The sequence below is a fragment of the Calonectris borealis genome, chromosome 1, assembly GCF_964195595.1.
Source record: "Calonectris borealis chromosome 1, bCalBor7.hap1.2, whole genome shotgun sequence".
Lineage (NCBI taxonomy): Eukaryota > Metazoa > Chordata > Aves > Procellariiformes > Procellariidae > Calonectris > Calonectris borealis.
This window is the reverse complement of record NC_134312.1, coordinates 13,484,951-13,506,070: the sequence shown is the minus strand read 5'-3', so window position 1 is coordinate 13,506,070 and position 21,120 is coordinate 13,484,951. Positions and strand designations below refer to the sequence as shown.

Here is a 21,120-nt window from a genome sequence, read left to right as displayed (position 1 = left end):
CACTCTCAAGGCCCAAGAATAACTCCAGGTGTTCTACCAGCTTGCTTCATTTTCTGTGCCAGGAGACCAGAGTGTCTAATAGACCCTTTTATTTAATATTTAACAAGCAGCAGCGAAGGCTGGCATCCACCCTGTGCTAACCCTCTTGCTAATTTTGCCTGCAGTCTGTACAGCCGGCTGACCCGGGAAAGGTGCTAATCGCAAGCGGTCGGCGGATTACCTTGGTTATTGGCCATTTTCCTAGCGCTGGGGGAGCTGCGAGGGGGCGTCGCGCCGGGCGGAGGGGGACCTTTCTGGCTGGAGGACTCTGGAGTCAGCAACAGAAGAAAGTCAGTCCCGCGAGAGCGCGGCTGGCAGGGAGCTGCGGTGCCGCAGTGGGAGGGGGACTGCGAAGACGAAGGTGAGTGGGAGGGCGGCTTTTTGGCAGGGGAGCGAAGGGGAACGGCGCAGGCAACGACAGCGGATCTAGGGCACGGGGAGGCAGAAGGCAGGACAAGCTGGGAACGTGGTTTTGCTCATTTCTGGTGCCTCAGTGAAGTGTACTCACCACAAATGTTTTAAAAGTTCTGAAATAAACTTCTTTCCTCGAGTTGCAATGGAACGGCAGCAAATTCTCCCATTAAAGCTTTAATAGATGCTGCCACACATTTTTCCAGGTTCCAGTGTTTTTCAATAATTGAGACTGAGCTAGTCTAAAGGTTTAATTTACTTCCAATTCTTCATATTGTTTTAGGTTTGTTTTCTGAATATGTCTGCTTAAAGGGAGGATCCGGCCCTGTTCCTAGGAGCCGCTTGTGCCATACCGAAGGTTTTCAGCCAGCTTGCGTTGCAGTCGGGGGGGGAGGGGGAAATTCCAGATGACATCAGTGAGACCAGAAATGGGCTTTTAACACATACAAGAGTGAAATGAGTTCCTGCCCTAAACAGTTAACAGCCTTTCTCTGATTGCTTATTGACACAGTCAGCTTTAACAGCTTTAACTTAGATGAACCTTTTGACCCAAAAGTCACAAGAGGAGACAGCACAGACCAAGACAGCATGGAACAAATCTGAGCACTCATGATCACCACACCGGGGTTGCCAATATTGTTTCCACTTCTGAGGGAAACAACACTCAGCTGTAGTGTTTTTGTCACAGAAACAAGGGACACATGTTTACAATTATTCTTTCTTCAAAACGGCACAAACATTCACTTTGATTTTAATTTTCTCTATTTTTTTAAAAACAGCACCTGTTTGTGCTGCCAGCATTGAGATCTGTTTTTCCTTTCACTTTTCCCAGCCCTCACTCACCCGTGGGTAGCACCTTTCTCCTCACAGTAAGATTCACTTGCCCGTTTCGGGCAGCGTTATGCATAAGATCAATCACATATCGGTGGGTTTTGCCGGCCACTGGAATCCCATCTACATACACCAGTTCATCGCCAGGATGGAGGCGACCATCTCGGTCTGCTGAGCCCATGGCAATTACTGCTCCGATGAGAATCTAGGCAGCAAAGAAACAAAATCCCGTCATATATACACTAAGCCTCCAATTTAGTGCCATGAATGTTGCAGTGATTTTCCCTTTCTTTTGAAATTAAGCTAGTGATTCAGTGCAGGTGAAGAGATCTGTGTGTGTCTGAAAGCTGTGCTCCCTCTCTGTGGGTATGATTGAAGACGCTTCCTTGCCTTTGCTCAGAAGGTAAGATATTTCCTACCTGCGTAGGAGTGATGCACCTGAGAATCCTGATCTAAGGATGATCTACCCGATATCTTCAAATCAAGACAATCTGTCTATAAGGAGTGTTGAGTTTATATAGACTACACTATGCAGAAGATCTAAACAGATTAATTCCACGTAAGGGTCCTTTTGACTTAAAATTATTTAGTCTGCATATTTCTTATCGAAGGTTCCTCACTGCTGTGTGATTTAAGCACCTGGAGTTATACACTTGAGTCAGTAGTGGAAGTGACCCCACTATACTCAAAACAAAAAGAGTTTGCTTTGGGACTCTTTAGGGGAAAAGAAGTGCTATATCAAATGTTGTTACTCATAATGAATAATTGCTCAGGTAGTGGTTGATTAACAGAATGGAAAAAGAGGAAAAATGTCAGCTTACTCTGGGCAGATGTTGTTTTCCCAAATCGACATTTAAATGTAATTTGTATGGGACATATAAACTAGTAAAAAATCTGTTCAAAACCTTTTAATGACTTTCTCCACTTTCTATGCACATAAATTCACATAATTTATGAGAAGAAGACATATATATTTTCCCTGTGGAATAACTGGTAGAACAGTTGAGATTGATTCAAACAAAACCTGCTTTCTTTGAAAGAATATTAAAGCATTCACAGAGCGTGTTCCAAATTTTCCTTTCTCGTGTTCAGTGTGAGAGCGAGCACAGAATGATGGATATGACATGCCGTGTGACAACCCGCTCTAAAAAATAAAAGATAAAAGCTATCATGTATTACTTTTCATGATGAACTGCAAAGGCTGGATGTGGTACTCACGCAGGTGGTCTTGTGTTTTTTTTGTGGCCTTAGCTGCAGAGTTGCAAGTATCCCAGCAGAGTGTTTAAACGAAACCCCATGTGGAGCCTGGAGAATTTTCCCGAGTTTCTAGCCTCCCTTTGGCTCATTTTTACTTTCAAAACTTAGCAAAGAGAGAACACGATGTGGTGTTTTCTTGCTTCCTGGTGTTCCTGGGATCCTGTTAAGCAGTGCCAGGCTGAGTTGCCAGAGAGAGTCTTTCAGGTTCTCCATTCTGTTCTTCAAATAGTGAAAGAATATACCTCAAAGCTTTGGAAAATACTTTGTGCAAAATCCAGCTATGAAATATGTATTTATACTCATTTACTGGGACAGGAAAAAACCTGTCCAAAGCTACATTTAGCCAGATCTCCACAGGGTATTCTCAAAACCTTTACACTTGGGCATCTCATATGAGTAAAAATTTTTTCCTAGTTATCTTGGGAAGAGACAGATGATAACCCTCTGCAGCTTGGAAGATTGCAGGGACTGCCTTCCTCCTTTGGTTTTATTGAGCATTTGCAGTTTCTTTATAATTGGCTGCCAAAGTATTGAACAATTTGTGCATCTTTAACCTTTGGAGAAACACAATGCAGCTCACAGCATGGTAGGTCATCAGTATCTACAGCAAAGAGCAAAAACTCTTTCTAGTTTTGACTAATTAAGTAATTATTGCTGATATTTCACATGTCTACAGTGGAATGTGATTGTGTTACTCATCTCAGTGGTGGAACTGACTCCTAACCTAAGCAGCAGAGTCCTACTTTAAACACTTCAGTAGGTGTGTTTGTCAAGATGATGGCCACCATATCTGTTATTTGGTATATTTAATAGCAAGAATAACTTAATTTTCCTTCCTTTTCATTTTCTGTGTCTGAACTTGTTTCTTATCCAGTATCTGCTCTCATTTCGTGGCTGAGTAGTTTCCATAATAGTTATAAATTCTACAAGCAAAACACAAATTGGAAAAATATTTATCAAGATTATATTACCTCTGTAATGCAGTTTCATACTGGCATGAGATTGCTTTGAGTGTGTGAGGAAAAGGATGATGACATGTAGGCAATAAAGAGCGCGTTGTAGCGAAAAGGGAAAGTTTCACCTATTGCTTGAGATTAAACATGAGAAATGCTGGGATTAGGAAGATTGTGACAGAGCATAACTGGAATTTGAAGCCTGGGTCTATCAACTCATACATGTTAATCTGTTTTGATACTGAGTTTCTTCGTGATTCTTGGTAATTATTTGACTTCGTGTTTCAGTTTCTCTGAATATAACACAGTAGCTTCACAGGTACATAGTAAAATTTAAGTAATACACATAAAAGGCGTGATTTATCTCACCTAATTTTAAGTGTCTGTGATGTCTAAAGCCAAGCTAATTATCTGAACTCTATCTAATCACTGATGAAAATAGGAACTCCTAAGATGTGGTCTGCATTACCCTAACTGCTCTATGGACATCTGTCATGTCTTAGAAATGTCTGTTTCTTGGCACTGATCGTAAAGGAATATAGACGTACATCTTGCAGGCATTTTTGAGAAGAATCCCAGTCAATCTTTGTTGAAAAGGTGAAACTCTTAGTGTAATTATGGATGTGTTCCTGTGATTTTGAGTTTGAGCTGCACATTTTGAAATTTATCCAAAATACTTCTCCGCTTTGGGACAGCAATTTGCAACTTCAGTAAAGTTCCAATTCACATATATTTGCAACCTTTCAGTGATACTATAATTCACTGTAACAGAGTCAGATTATCTCTAACTCCTTAAGTTACTAGGAGATGTGATAAATACCTGTGGTGGTATGATCTCACAAGATTTGAGAGGTGATTGGAACTGGCACAACCCACAGTCTTGATATTTGAAATTTCTCAATAAATTTACGTCTTTCCTTTGGAAAGCATCTTTATGCTTACAAATATGGCAAGTGGAAGAGTCCATCAGCACTTTCTCCTTCTAAGGTGCTGGGTAGCTGATATAACTCGAAGGAAACTAAGCTACAATCCCTCGATAGTGTCACTATTATCCTTCTAAAAAAACTTTATGTGGATTCTGCTTCTTTGAAAAACTTATTGCCTTATGCTGAAGAACCCATATTCCTTTTTAGAAACGAAACCACAAAGACAAAAGGCAATGAAAGCTTCCTTTTGTTCTGTGTTACCTGACTGCACAGCAGGAGAGCTGAAACAAACATTTCAAAGTGTCTCTGGTTTCATAGGAAATGCAGGGGTTTGGAGGACAGGCAGAAACTGCCTCTCCTTTTCTGGAGGTGAAAGGAATGGGAGGCTGCAGGTGGCCTGTCCATGGGGGAGCAGGAAAGCAGTGGAGGAGAGAAAACAGAGTTAAGAAGTCTTGTATTTTGAATACAAAATAGATGGAAACTAAAAAAAGTGGAGTACATCTGTCATCTTTATTCGTGATGACTTTGAGCAGTGAAAACAAGTAGATGGGCAACAAAGAGGGAGTGAAAATTGAGAAGTTCAGCTCTGCAACCTAGCTCTAAGGAAGTGCCTTTTTGCCTCGTAGGATCCTCAGCCTCAAGGTAGGATCTTATTCATTCTTAAGGACTTTCAGACATGGTTTGTGGGGAGACATAAAGCCTGTTAGATTGATACGTCTGGGCAAAAATGCTTTTGTATTTGCAAACCCTGAAATAGAGATAGCAACCTTGAGGCTAAGTGCAGGCTGAGAGCAATTGTTCAGCAGGAGAGTGAAGCGTCTTAGAAGGTGGTTCACAGAAAGCAGCATTTTTGGTCCTGCTCTCCAAAAATACCAAGGTGCTTATCTCTGCACTTTGCATCCAGCTATGACTCTTTGACTTTGGACAGTAAAACCAGGTCAGTCCTTTGCTGAAAAGAAACTAGAAAGAGCTGCTTCCTCTGTAACGGTTCAGCGCACAATGCCTGTAGCTGGGAGGCAAAAGACTCATTTCCAAATTCCCACTCTACTGGACTGTTGAGCAGAGACCTAAATTCACTGTTGAGGCAGAGACATAAATTCAGGTCTCCCACAACTCCAGCATATATTCTTAACCATCAGAATATTAGATATTCTAAATCAGTTTTCTCGCAGTCCTTTAGGTTAAAATAATTCCATTTTATATAAATAATCATCTTTTAGATGAGGCATTTGAGCTGCACTTTTCCCCATGAGAATGTCATAAACCTCGAAACTGCAGAGCCAGTCAGACACTCAGTCTGTGACTACTTAATTATCCATTTGTAATGAAAAAAGCACTAAGGAGACACCAAGACAGACTTTCCCAGAATACTGAGCAGTCTTGTAGCCAGGGACAATTTCCTGGGAGGTGGGAAATGCCACTAGACACTACTGTCCGAAGTGGGTAGAGGGAGATTTCCAAATCTTCCACTAGTGCCAACTATTTGCAAGATAAAATGATGAAGTGGGACGTTTCTTCTAGCTCCTAACAGATTTCCTTTTTGGCTTCACCCAGTAGGTGAGCTCTGAGAACCCATACTGGCTGGGCCATCCAGAAAGGACAGGAAACGTACTTAGGCGGAGAATGTGCACATGATGGCTCAGTGGCTTCATTTTATGTGCGCTGGGACATGCTCCATGGAAAAAAATGCCAGAGGGGCTTCAGGCACACTGCAAGTGTAGATGATGAAACAGTGTTGTTTTGTAGTCCTTCTGTACAGCTACACCTCATTTAGCTTTGAAAATCCATTCCAAAACACTTATTCTAAAATAGAGTCTCTGCATTTCAATCAGCACTTGAAGCACTTTTTCTAGAATACAGTGCCTTTGCTTCTTTTTACAGGAGGCATCAGTAAACTATTAATATTTATCAATACTTCGACAGATGTTGACAATTTTAAAGTAGAGGAGCTGCTTTGTTTCTCAGAGCCATGTGTTGGTTAATGTTAATGCTTGAATGACAACTATATTCTGTATGAATCTGAATACGGATTATATAAATCTATCAACTAGTTATACATTATCTCAGAAATGTGGTAACACAGGACTCAGACTATGCATAAGGTTATGATAATAAAATGTTATCGTTATCGACTTGGGATTAGTCCTCGCTGACAAACCATAGTTACATCATCAAAGTTATTCTGAAGGAGTACTAATTCTTCCTGCCCTCTCAAAATTATAGTACTGATATATATCACTAATTTACCAAAATATGTACACATTCCTTTTAAAAATTGTGTATATATTTTATTTTATATTTTATTTCACCTGCAATGAATCTATGTTGGTTTTGTTACCTGTTAGTTGGTTACAGGGATGTCTCCCTCCTAATGGTATAAAGCTACCACTTTTATGCCTGATGCATCACATGTTATCATCTAACCTGGCACATGGACTACCGTTCCCTGGTGGGGCCTTCTGTGTTTCTGGAAATAAACTGCATTGCCAACAGTATCTTTTAACCTTATGCATACATATAGTCTGCCTACATTGAACACAGTTATACATAGTCTTATATAATCTGATTTTTAAAATCTTCTGCTTAAACTCAGTTTTGGAAAGTCAAGATTAAAAGGTGCCAGGTCATACTCTGCAGTAAAGGGCTGAGCGATGCACTGTTTCTAACTTAATTCCTTTTGATTTTAACTTAACTTACTGTGACAACTTTTAGATGCGGACAACCTGAGAGTCCTGTCTTTTCCTATGGATGAATAAAAAAGCCATTTTACTTATAGCCTTAACATGGTGTTCATTTGGGTTCAGCTATGTAATAATACTTTTCTGACTTTTACACAGATTTTAGAGCTATAAAGAAAGTCAGGAAGAAATAACTCACAGGCTGTCCAGGCTCATCTCCTCCCAGGATCCTGAAGCCAAACCCAGACTCCATTCTCCGAAGGTGAACATCCAGCTCCTTGTAATCGGGACCTGGTTTAAAGGGAAATCCCACTGAGCAAAGCATTTTGGCTTTGTCTTGAGAATTTGCACCATCTTCCCTCCCACCTTGTGTTCATTGCACATGACTAATGGCATCCTGGTTAGAGCTGGTGGAAACAAATGGGACACAATGTGTTGTACACAGACAAGGAGGAGACTTGAAAATGTAGGTATCTCTTGGAGGATGATATGTTCAGTAGAATACGCTAAACCAAGCCAGAACACATTCACAGGAGAACTGTACTGGAAAAGTCTGTCCAAAATACAGGTTATAAAGGTGCCTTCTTCCTACAGCTGACTGCATTATGTACTGCTGTTCATCCACCTCTGGTATTTAATTTGTGTTTTCCTTGCAGTTCATTAAAACCTAAAGAGAATAAACTGAAATAGGAGATAGAGATACATAGAAAAAATTATCAGTCCAACTTACAAAAGATGAATCATTACAGGCTGTTTTAGTTCCACATCAGATATAAAGCAGTATGTCGTCTTATGTAACGTTGCTTTTAAGTACTCCACTTTCAGGTAATACCCTCAATAAAGGGTTTTGACGAAAGCTATTCCTATAAGCCTCTAGTCTTAGGGTTTAAATTGAAAGCTAACATCATTAACTTGAATTCCTTAATGCCACTCAATTAAAGTTTCAACAGGTTTATGAATCATTAAGATTGTGCTTCCATATGCCTTCGTAACTTGCCTGTAAACATATATTCTGCCCTGGAATATATCAGTTCAGGAAGGTAGTGTTTTTTAAAAGTCAGTGTCTTATAAAAGTGTCTTTAGCTTCATTTGAAAGAGCCCTTTGTTTTGAATCTTGATGCCCTCAAAATACAAAAGAGAAATTTTGAATAAAATTTCAAATAGTATAAGGTGAAACCGAAAGCAGTTAGAGGACTAAGAAGTTGTCTTTTTTGACTATTGCTTTGTCTGCATGTTCAGAGATGCTTTAGGCTCATCACCTAAAGCAGGACAGTGATTAACAGGAACGGTCTTTCGTACAGATTGCACTCTGGTCTATAAATTGTGACAGCTTTTGGCCAGTGTCAGCTTGTTGCCAACCCCAACAGACAAAAAGGGATGAGCAGGTTCATTTCAGCAAACTGTTCATAGTGTCTCCAGTTGTGCCTTGTTTCCTCAGGAGGGGCGGGACTACAGAGGGCTGAAACACGGTACTTCAGCGACTCTCATTTACAGATCCCCCCAGAGCCACCAGTGGACACCTCACAAACTGCGGAGTTGGGCAGATCCCAGCTTTGTCTGGGATTAAAGCCAATTCAGTTTCAGTCAGGTCTTGCAAAGACAGAGACACAGAACTACATGCAGTGGCTCTATACTATGACCGTGCAACAAAAATCCTCTTTAGACAGCAGCACAGTGCATTATTTCAGCAATGTGTATTGGTATGAGCGAGACTGAATCACAAATATTCCTGCTGGTAAAATAAAAGTATTACCTTTCTCTACCAACTTGCTTCTCATGCATTTAGAAGACAAACCCAAACAGATCCTAACAGCTTATTATCCTGATTTTTTTCAATTTATTTGATAAGTGTCTCAACAGTGAATAAAAGAACAAATGGAAGTTTGTGCATGTAGAGTATGTTAACTTAATGCAAAGGTTGTTTCAAAGTTGCGAGAGGCAAAGGAATTTTAAGATGAAAGCGATACATTATCTTTACCTGATTTGCTGTGCCGAAGTGTAATAAGGATGGGGCTTAGTACTAGGGAGAGGGCTTTGTAGATAGAAACAGTAAGATCATCATTTATAGCCCAGGTCTAACACTCAAAGGCACTGTTTCCAGCTGTCTGTCACAAAGCACTACCTTTATATGTGCTCACATGAATGAATATGCACAGTTGGGAATACATTAAGAAAGTATAAGAATGTCAGGTTGTGAAGAATACATGCTCTGGCTCACTGAGATTAAAACGTCCCTCAAACACATACATTGACAATGTTGGCACCAGACTCCAAAATAAGAGGTAGTATTTTTTTTAAAAGAGGCTCTTTTTCTACCCATTTAGAATGGAATGGGCAAGCTAGGTTGACCATGAAAAGGTTTAGGCTAAAAATACTGTATGTGGGCATACTTTTCTATGAGCTCTAACACAGTTTGGAAGCCTTTGGATTAACTGACTATGCCATCACGCTTGCTCAGAAGAGCCTTCCTTCCCAAGTACCTGGAAGTCTATGGAGCCCATTCTCTGCCAACTCTTGCTTTTAAAAAATGACGTTCTATCTGTCCCACCAAAAACCCAAAACATGGGACTGGAAAGGATCCCTGGGTCATCTAGTCCATCTCGCTGTTATTGCAAGCCTCTGCAAGCAAACAGCATACAGACCTTACCAGTAAAGAAGACACTGGGTGCCTAAGCCTGTTTGTGGTCTTTGTCAGTAGGTCACCTGCCTCATTCAGCATTTCACTGATGGATTGCACCCCATGATTTTACTTATTTTTTCACAGTAACATCATATTATCTCCAGCGACTGACTAGTATACTTAAGGAGCATTTCCTCCACTGCTGTTGCTGGTCATTTGAGCTTTCATGCTTGGTGTGATACGAGTCCATTAGCTGCACTGACCAGCTCTCCATTGGTCTGGAGACAACCACACTGTCGACACCTGAAGTTACATGTCTGAATGTGGACGTCATTCCCACCCTTAGTCTTTGTGCTTAGGTCATTAATGAAAATAACACAGAAGACCTGTTGCAAGGCTCTCCATTAATATTATCCTTTCAGTCCAGAAACTGTTCCTTTAGTAGAATTGCTTATCTGCTTTTTAGCCATTCCTCTTTACATTTTGTGCTAAGCACTGTCTTCTCCAGGCTAACATGGAAGTGCTTCAATTGTAACTGGCATTTTGTAAAATGTCTAGTTGAAGTCTAGTTTGATTAAACATGCATTGCTTGTTTGGTGCAAAAAGTCAGTTACCAGGTTAGTCTGACACAACCAATTTTTGGTAAACTCCTTTTGCAGTAGGTCTCAGTTTATCTCCATAACGGCAGTTAGTCTTTAATCAAAAATATGTTCTAAAGTCCTGCTGCTGATGAAATTCCTTTTTTCCTGTTTCTTAAAGACAAGTTGTTCACTACTATGTGTCTTTACTACAGGAGCTCATGCTTGGTAGTTTTACTAAAAGCCCCTGGCAGCAGTTTCAATATTCCTGAATGTACATTGATCAAGTATTCTTACCCATATAAGTGGTTACATTTCATCTGATATTTCTTCAATGCTTGCTTCTCTAGGATTCCGGTACTTTTTTTCCTCACAAAGGATTGTTAGATAAACTATATTTTGCCTTTTCTTGCTGGAGCAGATTTTCAGTTGGTAATACAAAGAAAATTACCTATACTTACAGAAAAATGATGTTCCTGTGCCTTGCAATATACTGCCAACTGTTGGTTAATCTAACTTCGTTATGGAAAATGCACCTTTTTCTCTTTGTAAGCTAGATTAGCACCTTGCAGTTCATGCCAAGTAAGAAGAAATTAATAGGTTTGCAGACACAGCAGTCAAGCCAAGACTGAATTAGTACAGTCTTTTGCACAGTTTGCTTTTCCTTCCAGTGAACTTAATACACCTGAATGTCCCATCTCCTACCAGTTTCATTGAAAGGAGAGTTTCAGCTTAAAGTGAATATTTCTGATCATATAATATGGGTATCCTGTGCAAGAATGACAGTGTTCCCTGTTCTCCCTTGCCTTTCTGCACATTTATATTAGAAAAAGAATTTTAGATTTGCTGCTAGTAACTTCATTGTCTTTTTTATAGTTACAGAATTTTGTTTCTTCTTTTTGTGTAAAGGAAAATGTTCTTAAATGATCGTTTGGCCTAGAAGAGAAAAAAAAAAAACAATTCACTTTGCTAGGTTATAAAACCAACTGGCTCCCCCATGAATTTGAGAGTGGTATTGGACAAGCTGTGATCTGATCATTGCTGCACAGTGAGAATGATAAAGAACACTGGGAAATTCTGCTTTCTGGTTCCTGGACGATGGGGAATTTGCTTTAAATGTAAAAGTACCAGAATAGATTGTTACTAAGCAATAGTGAGATCTCATAGGTGCAGATGTGATTATCAACTCTCAGCTACATGTCTGTACTGTATTCATTTGAATTGCTAGATGAATTACACATTGATAAGTGTACATGCAATTGTTCCTTGAAAGTATATAGAGAAAATATATCCCTGAAGATGATTAATTCATTTTCTGTACGAGTCAAGTTGCACAAGTGCTATGTGATTTTTATAGTGATAAACCTGATATTTGGGATGATGCTGTAAAATTTGAGATGGAATTTTTTTTTTTAATTAAATCTCTTCTATATTGCAATTAAAACAAGGATGAAGAGCTTTGTTGTAATAATTTTACAGTCTTTCTAGGTGTACTCAACTTTTCTGCTAAAAATAAAAATTAATTTGGACTCCTTTGCTGAAGATGGTGAAGATTTTTGTTCCATATAAATCATTACTGTGAATTGTAAATTGTGATTGACACAAATCTACAATAACTTTTTATCTGAGTTTCAGATGCTCTTGAAAGATGTGAAAAGCTTGAAAACAGTCATGGGTCTGCTGGTCTCCAACGTAGCTTTTTAAAAACCATACGTATTTCCTGTTGATATTTATAGACAGGAAAAACTAGTAAATAAAGACTTCAGTATAAAAATCAGCAAAGCAAAAAAAAAAAAAAGAAAAAAAGAATTGGTGTGGGAATAGAGTTATTCAACGTATAAATCCTACTAGGGTATGCAAAACCAGCCCAATATCATATTTAATTTAGGATCTCTGTCCAACCTGTGTAGGACTAGAAAAGACTTTAATGGGAATGTCAAAACAGCCTTTTAGCCTTTTTTGTATGAGATGCCTGTTTTAACTGTTCACTTAACATGATCACATTGGGAAATCAAATATTGCTGGTTTTAAACATGTCTGTTGCCACTTTACAAGACCGATGTTGATTCAAACTCCTGAAAAAGCTTCTATTTTTGAATGTTTTTGCTTTTATGTTTTTACAGAAAAGGTATATGTATGGGAGCAAGGAATGGGTGGGTCTGCATAATACATCAGTTTTATTCTTTGGCAAATGAAGACAGAATTAATTTCAGTTTTGCACAAAATATTGCTTAAGCTTAGATTTGGGCATGAGCTATAGAGATACATTTTTATGTTAAAGATTGAACACTAACGTATGAAAGTACACATAAAACATTGTAAAACATACACAAAGACTGAGGAAAAAATACTTTTTCTTGCTCAAAATGCAAATCTATTATAAAAAGATTTAGAGTTAGCATTCTATAACCCTACAAAGCTCATACAAAAATAAAATGGTGACTGGGCAGTCATGACTGGCCATTATCTAGAGAAATGATTAAAGAAAGAATAACTAAAACATAAAATGAAGGACAACTAGTTTACAGAACAATGAAGGCTGAAGAATACTTGCCAGAGGAATCCACTCGAAAACCAGTCCTGGGCAGCACTTGTTCTGAATAGGAAAACGGGGAATTAAAGATGAAATACATTTCTCAAGTTATTTAAAGATGCAGCATCAATTTCTCTGCTGTGTATTGAATTACTGAAGTGCAATTTCTACTTTTTATTGCCGTTTTTTTCTTTCCTCCCCTCCTTCCTGACTTCCTAGGTGGTACATGTACGTATTCCTGCTAGACATAGACCTCCCTGTCCATTTCTATGCAAAGTGAAACAGATGGTAAGATGGTAATGTTCCTTTAACATAACATAGGTTATGATGAAGATAAAATTGTTAATGTGTTTACAATTGTGAAAGTTAGTGACAATATTTGTGCTTATTCAAGTACAGCAATAAAAGGGAAAGTTTAATAGCTGCGTTTAGATGACTTAACCACTGCTTTTATTCAACTCAATTGCAAAATGTCTTTTATCATCAAGAAGAGCAAAATTTTGCTAGAAGGATGTATGTTGCCAATAACAACAACTGGTTGTACGTGAAGGAAAATGCAGGTAAATCAATTTAACCTACTTTTCATGCAGGTAGTTTCAAAGTATTTGCATTTCACTAGATGAAATGCAGCAAATAACTGATTTGTTTTCATATACAACTACTTTGCTGGCATTAGAGGAATCTGGAACAAGTCCATAGCTGAATTCACTGTCACAATTCCTTTGCCGATTTTGAAATGTTCTGACTAAGAATTTCTGTTTTATTATCTCTGCAGCATCCAGAGTGAATTGCAAAACATCCCAAACCAGAGGTGATTTCCGTTGGCCTACCAACAAAAAAAAGGTAAATAAAGCACTAACGCATTCATGTGACTCTAAACCAGAATATCATACCATGCGTATTTCATGGTATAAATGGGGTAAGGTCTGTCACATCAGCCATCTGCAGGACAGTGATACGACATATGGGTATATACTATCTTCCTGAGATAGAAGGAAGACAGGAATGGATTTAATACTGTAAGTAGGTATTTCCAGGTTGCAAGAAGCCAGAGAATGCACTGGAGGCCAGCAATTTTGGCTAAGCCTTCTGGAAATACGTGGATGTGGTGAGAGAAATGAGAAGACTATTTCCTCTGTGGGCAGCTCCTTACGACTTTGGAAGAGTTTGGACTAAAGCTGCCTGCCTTCTGGTGGACTGCTTCCTAGAGGCAGCATGGACTGTAATAGTAGCAGCTGAGTAATTCATAGTTCACTTTAGTCAATACTGCACTAATGCTCTAGGGCAAAGACATTTTCCCAAAAATGGAGACAGAGGCCATTGAATGTCGTACGACTTTTCTGGTAAAAGTATTTACAGAACAGGCATGACCTGCTCAAATTCAGATGACTGCTACCCTGCTTACTTAAAATACAGCCTAGAGATTCCACTGGATGGGAACATCCCTTTGTATTCCTGTTGTATTTGTGTTCACTGGCTGTGTTAGGAGTTGTGTCATGTGGGCTATGGTGTTTTAGTTTATAGGTAGCTGCACATCTTTACTTTGGTGGTTAAAGGAGGTAATTCCTTCACACACTTCAGATTTTGTAAAGTGATTTGGGATCCTTCAAGATGAGAAGTGCCATCTAAATGTAAATTATTCCACCAGCACAACTCCTGAAAACCGAACCCTTTGAAACTGATGCTGCTCCACTGCAAACTTGGAGAAATGATTTTTTTACTTACATCCTTTCAAGATTTTAATGGAATTCTTAAAAGAGACAGAGTGATTTTGATGTACAGAAAGCAATTTCATCTTGATAGTCTCAATAAGCTTTCAGGTTTGAAAGGACACAAGCCTTTTCTCTTGGTCATCCAGCTAGAATTACTCTTTGGAGCTGCTGTCAGATTGGTTCATTCTGTGTTTCCATTTCTGCTTGCAGCCACCCTAATATCCCGCAGAATTGGCCTCAAGCAGCAAAGTGGAAGAAGCACAACCATGCTCAAACTGTGCCAAATTAGGGAACAACTTGCTATGTTAAGATAGCCATATATTTTAAGTAAGTTAGCAGTATCTTCTTTGTAAACTATTGTTTGTGGTCAAGCAAAAGTGCCTGTCATGAGGTAGTTTCCTTCAAAGATAATCTCATTAAGTCTGATCTGGCTTTTGTTCCTGAATAGGTGTCTTTTCTTTGCCTTGCAGAACTTCATATAGAGTCTCGTGGTGTTAATTACCATCTTGTAATCAACCATTCAGCATCTAGCATTTGTTTTCATTGTAGTTTAGGAATTCACACACACGAAACTTGGAACTGTGCTATGCTGAATGTATTGAATCAAGCCTTAAAGTTCTTAAACGTGTGATCACCAAAAAGATAAACCTAAGTCACTGGCACTTTGAAAAATAGAATATAACCTCTAAATAGCTGTGCTCATGTGATAGGCAAACTTAGCAACTAGTAGAAAACTTCAAAAGAGGAAAGATCTGTGAAGAACGTTTAACGTATAAGATAGGACTTTATTAGCCATGTCTCCCTATGTCAAATGCAGCAATATCTTTTCAAAACTCACATAGTTCTGCACTCAAAAAACCTAAAGAACAGCAACTGCCAAGTGAAGAGGAAGGACCGCTGGCACTGGTCCTCAGCCAAGCAGAATGCACGTCATTCGTGCACATCCTGCTGCCTTGTATCTGCTAAGAACAAACTGATTGAACTGGTAATTTTACCAAAAGACTGAGAGACTCTAACAAGCTTTGTTTTATAACAACTTGTCAATTAGTTTTTATAGGAAACTAACTTTTACACAAGACAATTTGAAACTTTCTGTTTACTTATTATTAAATTCATTTTGACATTTTCTAAACTTTTACTGTGTGAAACCTCCTGCCTCCACCTCTTAGGAAATGAGGCAGCAGTAGGCTGTTTGGAGAGGCCAGGTCAAAGAGACCAACCACCCAACACTGCCACCATGCGCAGGCATTCAAAGTGCAGAAAGTTTTAAAATGTTGACATAAGATTTCTGTATTCTCCATATGAAGCCTTTTTGGTTGAACTTCTGTGACTGCATTGCCATGAGTAGTTGTAGTCTTTTATGTGAAATAGGAATGAAATAATTACAAAGTAGAGCTTGAATGAATAATAAAATACTTGGTAAATTTGCTGCATAAATTTTTTTGGTTCAGCTAACCTGTCCTAGAAGCAAGAATCGGGAAAGTAAAAGAAGCTTTCTTTTGAACTGCTACTTGTATATAACTGAAATAAATCTCCACCATGGGGACTACTCCATGTGCTCTGGAGAACGAGGATGTAGCTGTGCATTTCAAAGAGTCTTACTATATATCAAGATTCCTTCCATATCAGATGAATGTAAAGCCAAGGTTAATTTTACTATTAGAAGATAGAATAGTAAAAAGCTTGCACATCTGGCTTCATGTTTAATCTAAAATAAATTACACTCATGGTTTTGAAAACTGAAAGCTGCAAAATATTTTTGAAAACAGATAAAGAGTAAACAAGACCTGGGACACAACCCTGACTTAACTGAAACCAATGGTGAAAATACCAGATGTCTTTGCTGTCAAGATACAGCCCTAGGAGCAGAGTTCACCTACAACACAACACAAGGGTATTCTTATTTGCACCGATGGAGTCACTGGTATTGTCTGGAGGAAGAATCATGCTGATGAAAGATAGGGATGGTAATATTTATTGTCCATATTGCATTATTTTCTGGATCATACTTTGTTGAATGCTAACTACATGGAACAAAACTAACACTAGGAAACATTTATATTTTAGCATCTCAGTCCTACGAGATGCTTTAGGTAAATAGGAGTTTTACAAACGAGCAGAATGAATATGATCATGCTGCAACGTCCTTTCCAAAGCTGGGCAAGCAGCAGTTTGAAACAGCACACAGGCAATGCAGTTCCCATTGGTCTCATGCACCTGTGACCAATTTCCCAATGCTTACAAGTCAGTTTTCTTAATTACTTTGACTTAAGTACACTCTACCACTTTGCAGATGAAAATCTATTTGTATACCATTTAGTAAAGTGTAAATTGTTCAAGAGAAAGGAATACTGCATCTTTAATACCGCCATCAGTTTTAAAACTGACACTTCATATTAGCATAGGTCGTTTGGGACCCACTTGGCAATCCAGCAATCAAAATCACTTTACATCACAGTACTATGATGATTATATTTTCATAATTCCATTTGAAAATGCTTGTGGTTTCACTGTCAGTTCTCATAACCAACAAATTCTTTTTGTCATGGTGAGTAACTCTTTCTGCAGTCAAAATAATTTGATGTTGATCTGCTAAATTTCCTCTCCTTTTGTTATATATCATCTTTCATTAAAAAAAAAGAGGGTTACGTTCATTTAGTAACATGATTTCTTAGACCTTCTTTATGGTGTTGCTTGGAGTAGCAATAGATGCAAGGAAAACAACAACCTGTACTGTTTGGAAATTACTTTGAGAAATTACCTTCCTATAACTCAATTGCTCGTACTCTAGGTCAAGGAGTAGTTTGATGATAATACGTAATAATTAGCAATTTCCCAATACTCTTTTATTTACAAAGTGAAGACAGGCATGTCTTACTGATATAAAGGGCAGTAACTGGTGAACAGAAATATTGAAAGATATGGCAAACTGAGCTCAAGGAAGGTTTGAAACTAGAACCTAATTTTCTGAATTTATAGTCCCAAACCTTTTACCCATACAAAAAACCGCTTTATATTTATATGATACTTCAGAGTACTATGTTTTTAATGCTATCATAGTGCTACATATAGATACATATGCACATATATGTGTATATCTTTTTAAAGCACCACAACCAAAATAGGATTTTTTTTAGACTAGAGATGAGCAAAAATGAGAAAAATTGTTAGAGGCAAAATTTTTATCATGAAGATACTGTCTGAAAAAATTGCAGTAACAATTATGTAAAAAATTTCCTTCAATTTCTAAGACTGTATCTGTGGAGGTCTTCAGCCAACAAGCACTGACAAGAAAATTCTGCTTAGCTGTAGACTATGCGATAGAACCCCGCAGGTGATAATGCATTCAGTTCTACACACCTAATAATTTTTTTATGTTCCATGAGTACCAAATTTAGGAAACCTTGATGGCCTTAGTATTTTTCTGCAAGAACGGTATTTTCAGAGTTACACATTATCAGTCAGTATAATGCTGTCTGACAAATCTTTCCTATTGCTGATACTTCAACGCATGTCTGTGCTGAACACCTGCAGTGATATTCCAGAGGAAAGGCAGCCTGTGAATATGCATTGAAATGTTTGTCTGTGACCCTTAGAGAAAGGTATTCATAAGTCTGCATAAGAAAACGCCCTTATTTTATGAAGGGCTAATAATGCATTATGCTAATACATTTGCTATTTACATGTTTCACAGCTGTTGGTGGACTTTGTTTTTTGGTTCTTTTCCAATTTGTCTAACTCTCTGGCAGCAAAAAAAATTACAGTGCATAAGATGCCTGATGGATTTGAAAGGAACTTGGGAAATTCACGATACTGTGGTCAGAGGAGAAAATAACATGGGAGGTTTTGAAGGAAGGAACCTTTGTCCTTCCAGTTAAAGGTGGAACTGTAATTGTTCAGATTTCTCTTTCAATGAGAGCTTATCACTGGCTTATCTCATTCTTCCTACTGGCATTTCTGTGTCACATCACCAGTCTTGGACTACCACACTAACTGAAGGACAAATGTAATCTAATCATTATAAAAAAAATGTTTTATTTTACTGCTTTCTTTAGAGGAATATAAAACCAAATTTCTATTATACATTTTATAACTAGAGAAATATTATAACATTTTGATTCCCAACAGCTTTGTGTCTCCTGTTTGACTAAAGTCTGCCTACACAAGCCTCTGAACAAAGTCTGTTATATACTGTGTATTTAAAATAAACAGAGTTCAATATAAAATGTAAGAGAGAATAAGGAGAATTTATAAAGGCAAAAATGTTAAATTCAGGAGAATGAGTTCTCCCAGTGACAATTGCGGAGCTCCAGTTACAGCTGTAACAACTAGTGCATATCAAGTCTTATAATTTTTTTCATTAATAGGAAATTCCTGATCTGATGTTCCATTTTTTAGCTTCTGCACCTAACTTCCATGGTTATCAGCAGTCATGCTGTCACTTACACTCTAAAAGTTTTCATAAGGAGAAAGGAGTTAAAGTATTTGACTAAAATTAATAGTTGGATGGAAAAAGGAAAAAGTATCCAGTTATTTGAGCAGGTCTTCTCCTCCATTTCTGAGATTTGCAAAATAATGTAACAGCAGAAAGCTAAGTAGGTTCTCTTCATGAGGGAGAAGAAATAAGCGGGGGGGGCGGGGGGGAAGAGACAGAAAAAAAAAGAGAAAAAAAAAGCTGAGAGATGGAGAGACGTAGCTGCAGAAAGGAAAGACAAAGAAAGAAGAAAATAATTTCCCTTCTTTTGCTTTTAGGCAGCTGTTTTGGATGATGTGGTAATCTTCATCAGTCTTTGGAAACCCTTTATGCTTCTTTTTGGCTACTTGGAGCTATTGAGCACCGTTGATGGGTGACAGCAGAGGCAGGTGACAGCTAACAGGTTAAGAGCTGACAGGTAACAGCTAACTTGTGACAAACAATTTTCCAAGGAGATATGACTTACAAAATAGAGTTGCACTCTGGTTTTGTACTAATGCATCATTTGATTTGTCTCCAAGCTGTATTGTAGAACTGCTTCTATGAAACTGTTTTCAGTGCGGAAGTGGTAGTCCTTTGTAATACATATGTGATCATTAAAAATCGAAATGTCCCCATTGCACAGGGTCATGCAGGTCCTTCATGTTCCTAAGGTGGAAAAACATTCCTGTAGACATGGAGACTTCCTGCCTGAAGCCCCTTTCTTGCTATCATTAGGTAGGGATGAGCATACCTAGCAGCTAGAGCAAAAGCTTGTGAATCAGGCTCCTTGGGTTCTTGCTCTGCTTTGAGTCATGCCACTTGTGCTCCTTACAGAACTACGCTGTGATGCACAACTTGCTCAACTCCTTGATAGGGAAGCAGGAGGCTTTGATGAGGTCCCGGTGAGTGCTGACTGCGGTAGATCCTCTGATAAAAGGATCTGTAGAAATTCAGAGCTATAGCAGTACGAAAATGAACTGTTTAGTAAGAGAGTCTCACTGTGAAAAAAACAAAAATCTAGCACTATCTCTTTCTTTTTGAGTTTTCCAGGTCATGATTGTTCGCTTCTTTGCACTATTTTTAGAAGATGAGCCTCCTTCTTTTCTGGTCTTGCCAGGAGGTAAGGCAAACTTGCTTTGAGATAAGAAGTACTTAAAAACCCCAAAGTAGCCGAACTTCTCCTGTGCAGTTTAAGAGTATGTCTTTACTGAAGGTAATCAACCTGACACAGCCATATGGTAGGAAACAAAGTGTGTATTATCTTGAAACTCTCCCTCCTATATACCCAATTTAGATGACAATTTCTTGACTCAGTAATGGATTTCCTGCCTGTTGTTTCTCTCTTCAGGAAACACTAGCACTATGTAGAGAATAAAAGCAATCAAAGGCTTGACAAATTGAATTTGCTAAAATGTGTGCTTATGGCATTCATGAAACAAAAATGTCAGGGAGAATGGAGATGATTGGAGGCAGTTATTTATGACCAAGGGATATGAATGAACAGAAGAGATCTGGCTGGGAATGGTGGAATCAAGGCTTAGAGAAAATGTTCAAAGGATACCAGCGTTAGAAGAAAACAAATTAAAGCTTTCAGGATTAGCTGGAAGATCAGGACACTGCTGGAAATCTGGGATGACTGGTTACTGCAGTCTTGCTTTTCATCCCTCACTTTCTTGTTTTGGGCCTAGCAGCTTCATGATTTTTAATTCTTATTTTGTCTAGGTAGCTGGCTGAAAAAGGCTTGTATACAATTTCCAGCTGCCTCTTGGACAGAACTCAAATGCAATTAAACCATGTAAACACAGGCTTTAGCATAACTCCAACCTACGAGTTATCAGCTCTTCCCCTGGTGTAGCATATGCTCCTGAACACAGTAGATTATATCAGTAAAAGATTGGAGTTCACGTTGGTCAAGGAGGTACGCTGAAAACTTGTAGAAGGCATCCATGAATAATAACGAATAACTTCATTCTTTTATTGAATGGTGTAATATATCTTTTGGTGTAATATATCATCTTTTGGGGTATAAGCCAATCTTTGTAGATGACATCATATCTATATTCCCAGAGTTTTATGAAGGGCAAACATGGATTGAGCCTATTTGCTTTCATTAATATTTAGGACAA

At 38.4% G+C, this 21,120-nt stretch overlaps 1 protein-coding gene across 6 annotated transcripts in view; it reads right to left on the bottom strand.

Moving 5' to 3' along the window:
- Positions 1 to 21,120, bottom strand: part of MAGI2 (membrane associated guanylate kinase, WW and PDZ domain containing 2) — a 764,133-nt gene that overhangs the window by 65,801 nt on the left and 677,212 nt on the right. For 3 of the 6 annotated variants that reach the window (XM_075144530.1, XM_075144538.1, XM_075144564.1), the window contains 4 exons: positions 12,848 to 12,889; positions 7,295 to 7,386; positions 1,294 to 1,486; positions 221 to 307 (listed from right to left, as the gene is read on the bottom strand). In XM_075144530.1, coding sequence (XP_075000631.1) covers positions 221 to 307; positions 1,294 to 1,486; positions 7,295 to 7,386; positions 12,848 to 12,889 — 414 coding nt within the window. The remainder of the gene's footprint in view (positions 1 to 220; positions 308 to 1,293; positions 1,487 to 7,294; positions 7,387 to 12,847; positions 12,890 to 21,120) is intronic. The other 3 variants (XM_075144553.1, XM_075144546.1, XM_075144558.1) reach the window with 3 other exon arrangements.